This window comes from Psammomys obesus, unplaced genomic scaffold (genome assembly GCF_907164565.1).
Source record: "Psammomys obesus unplaced genomic scaffold, mPsaObe1.curated_primary_1811, whole genome shotgun sequence".
NCBI lineage: Eukaryota > Metazoa > Chordata > Mammalia > Rodentia > Muridae > Psammomys > Psammomys obesus.
In genome coordinates this window covers 3,354-7,227 of record NW_026590285.1, presented here as the reverse complement: position 1 = coordinate 7,227, position 3,874 = coordinate 3,354, and the positions used below count along the sequence as shown (strand labels likewise).

Genomic DNA, 3,874 nt, shown 5'->3' with positions numbered 1-3,874 from the left:
TTACTCTGTTTCTTTTGTTGTTGTTGTGATGTGTTTGAACATATCCTATTATTTCCCTAGGACTGCCAATCTGAGATAGCTCTACTAACGTTTCTACAGAAGTCAATTTTACTTAAATATACCTTGGATTTTAACCCAGGTTTTCTGTTAGACACTTAGTGCTTTTCTGTTTGAGAGCTGTAGGGCAATCTTTTTCAATGATTGCTCATGCTCGCTGTAATAGTATTTTTGACTGTTGATTCACACCAGCTACACTCACAGACACTGCACAGGCATTTGCTCTAGTATTTACTGACTGCTTTGCATGGGCCCCTACAACCCAGCCCAGCTGCTGAGAATATATAAACCAGCCTTTGCAGTGAGAACTGAACTGCATCAGACAGCAGGGGGAGCAACATGAAGTCACAGACCCAGGTTCTCATATCCCTGATGCTTTGGGTGTCTGGTGAGAAACTCAAATTATTATAATCTTTACACAGTCACTTTTTTTTGTAGAAAAGAAACTTAGAGTCTGCCAGGCTCAGTATTTCATATTTCGATAATAATGCTCTGACAACATGATAGTACAAATATATTAAGTGACAAATTTCAACTGTTTTTACTGTCTGTGTTTGTGTTCATATGCATGTTCATTGTGTATTCCTGATTGCAGGTGCCTGTGCAGACATCGTGATGACTCAGTCTCCATCCTTCCTGGCTGTGTCAGCAGGAGAGAAGGCATCCATCAGCTGCAGGTCCAGTCAGAGCCTTTATCACAGCAGCAGCAAAAAGAACTTATTGGCCTGGTACCAGCAGAAACCAGGACAGTCTCCTAAGCTTCTGATCTACTGGGCATTCACTCGGGACACTGGGGTCCCTGATCGCTTCACAGGCAGTGGATCTGGGACGGATTTCACTCTTAGTATCAGCAGTGTACAGGATGAAGACCTGGCAACTTATTACTGTCTACAAGATATTAGTACTCCTCACACAGTGCTTCAGCCTCCAACACAAACCTCCTTGAGAGTCTCACCAGCTGCCTGCAGCACACACAGCCCTGGGCCTGCACACTTCCCCTTCTCCCTGATAGCAGGAGTGACTGAAAAAGTGATGAATAGTTTGCTGAGCCCAGTACAAATTATGGGTTCAATGACTCTTTTGTCTTTTGGTATAAAAATACAAAAAGAACACAGGATTATCATTCATTTCCTTCTGTAGAAATTGGGGGACATAAAGGAGGCCATCAGATCACTGTAAGAAATCTGAAAGCTGATATAGATGTTTCGAAACATCAAACTGCTGTTGGAACACCAGAAGTGTGACAAGGATGATCAGGATAACTAGTCTATAGAGTTCTGGGTAGAACAGATGAAAGTAAATGGGCAAGACTTGACAAAGAATAAGAAACAGAGAGAGAGAGAGAGAGAGAGAGAGAGAGAGAGAGAGAGATACAAAGGACCCAGAAGAAGAATGAGGCTGTTCAAGCAGAGCCCCAGGAGCAGAGAGGAAACATCTACCAAAAGACTGAGGACAGATGTTTTGCACTCAAATACAGCAAATGCAAACTCCTGCCCTACAACCCTAGAAGACACAAACCGTACCAGCCACATATCTTTACTGAGTTCCATATTTCAGAGGTTTTATAAAAAAAAGTTCAGATTGAGAAATGTGCTAGAGGAATAGATTTTAGAGGGGAAAAAAGGCTGAAAATGAAACCTGAAGCATCAATATACCAATCTGAAAACTCTACAGAAGCATCAAGAATGAGAGAGAAGGCAGACCAAGTCCATAGTAATGCTTGGCCAAAAGGATGGGGAATGTCTCTGAATCCCCGGGGAAAGATAGGCAAGGTCGGTGGTAGGATTGGTGAGTGTCAGGATCCATCTATGTGAAGACAAAATGCCTTGGCAGGAGTATTGAGAAGACAGTGTCTTTAAGATTTAGGACTGAAAAGTGAGTGGTGTGCTCAGGGATGATAGAGGAAAACCAAAGGATGTAAAGAGACAGCAGTAATGAAGAAAGATCTTGTGCTAGGTATAAGATCCTGTTAGGAGTGGCTGCATTGTCTTCTTCTGTGGCCTATGACTAGGATCAGAAGGAAAGAAAAGAAGACCTCCCCTATCAATGGACTTGGGGAGGGGTATGCATACAGAGGATGGAGGAAGGGAGGGATTGGGACTGGTGGAGGGAGGGAACCACATGGGGGGATACAAAATGAATAAAGTGTAATTAATAAAGAATAAAAAAAAGATTCTGTTAGGGTTTATTGGTTTTGTTTTTTGACTGTTAATATGGAAGCATGTGGGGTAAGGAGGAAGAAATGATGAATGTGAGGCATAGACAAGGCTGATTAAGGGTAGGGAGTATCGAGTTTGGAGATATGGGCAGAAGGGTCTGTGAGTATAATAGAGAGAGGTTTATGATGCACAGCGAGGGAAAAAGAGTGACATCCATTACAGTGGGATTGACTAGAGAAGTGGGGCAAGGATAAGGGGAGTTTGGGGACTGGGAGACTGGCAGTGTACAATTAGAGTCTGAGGAAGGAAGAGGAGGGACTCAAGAGTACCCTGGGAACTGTTATCAGTACAGAAAGGAAAAATTTATGTCAAATCTGGAGAAGACATGTTTTCCTAGAAAAGAATAGCACATTAGGAAATGAGGAGAAATAAACCTTAAAAGGAACAATTTAAGGGAGAAAGCTGGAGGGGCCTGGAGGTTGGTTGTGTATTCTGACTATGGGTGAGAGAGAAAGGTGTGTGCAGCCCCAACAGTAGCATAGAGAGCAGAAAAGAAATGAGAAACAACTCTTTCTATACTTTAAATTACTCTCCCAGATGTATAAATCACTTTCTCAAGTTTGCAATCATCAAACCCTAACTCATTTTTCCTGAACTGTCGTTGCCTCTGACTATACGACTTAGACCTCCATAACTTGTATCCTTTCATTTTTCTTGACATATATAACTTACTTGCCTTTGTCTCATAACCTTTAGAAACTCACATCTTAGTGTGAAAACTGTCAGTAAGTTAAACTGTACATATGAAGTGGACTGGCCAAGGAGATGAGTGTTTGCTACTGTTAGAGCTACAATTAGCCATCAAGAACATCAGAGATACAAGGAGGATAAATTTGAGTAGAAAATAAAATTTAAATAGTTTTGGTATCACTTAAAATGACAGAGATTAACTTAGATAGTCGGTTGAAGCATATCAAGTCTCATCTGGCTTGAGAAGGCTACATCTCCAGGGGAAAGTCATCAAAGAACATGCAACCAAGTTCATGACAGAAGCAGCCCCAGTTCTTATTTGAGAACCATATCAACACTAAGCAGGGGGTGGACACTGCCAACACAACAAAATGACAGTCTACAGACAGGGAAATGTTCTTCACCAACCCAACATCACACTGAAGGATTATATCCAGAATATATAAGGACTCAAGAAATTAGACACCAATTACTAAATAATCCAGTTACTAGTGAGGTACAGAGGTAAACAAAGAATTCTCAGCAGAGGAATATGGAATGTTGGAAAAACAAAGAAATTCTCAAACATCCTCAGTCATCAGGAAAATGCAAATCTAAATGACCTAAAGATTACAACTCACACGCATCACAATGGCTAAGAACAAATACTCAAGTCACAACACATGATGGATAGATTGTGGAGAAAGGGGAAGCCTCCTCCATTGCTGGTGGGATGCAAAGTTGTACAGCCACTTTGGAAATCAACCTGGAGCTTTCTCTGAATATGGGGAATAGTGCTACTTCAAGATCCAGCTATACCACTCTTTAGCATAATCCCAAAAGATGCTCTACCATTCAACAAGGACATTTGCTCAACTATGTTCATTGCAGGTTTATTTGTAGTAGCCCGAATCTGGCAACAACCTAGA

At 41.4% G+C, this 3,874-nt stretch overlaps 1 gene segment (V, D, J or C); it reads left to right on the top strand.

Annotated features, from left to right (window-relative positions):
* Nucleotides 1-384: 384 nt before the first annotated feature.
* Nucleotides 385-980, top strand: LOC129676426 (immunoglobulin kappa variable 4-1-like; the record flags this gene model as incomplete). The annotated part of the segment is given in 2 exon segments: nucleotides 385-445; nucleotides 653-980. Coding segments are annotated over 2 exon segments (377 nt in total), but the record flags the coding sequence as incomplete, so codon positions are not given.
* Between the last annotated feature and the right edge of the window lie 2,894 nt (nucleotides 981-3,874).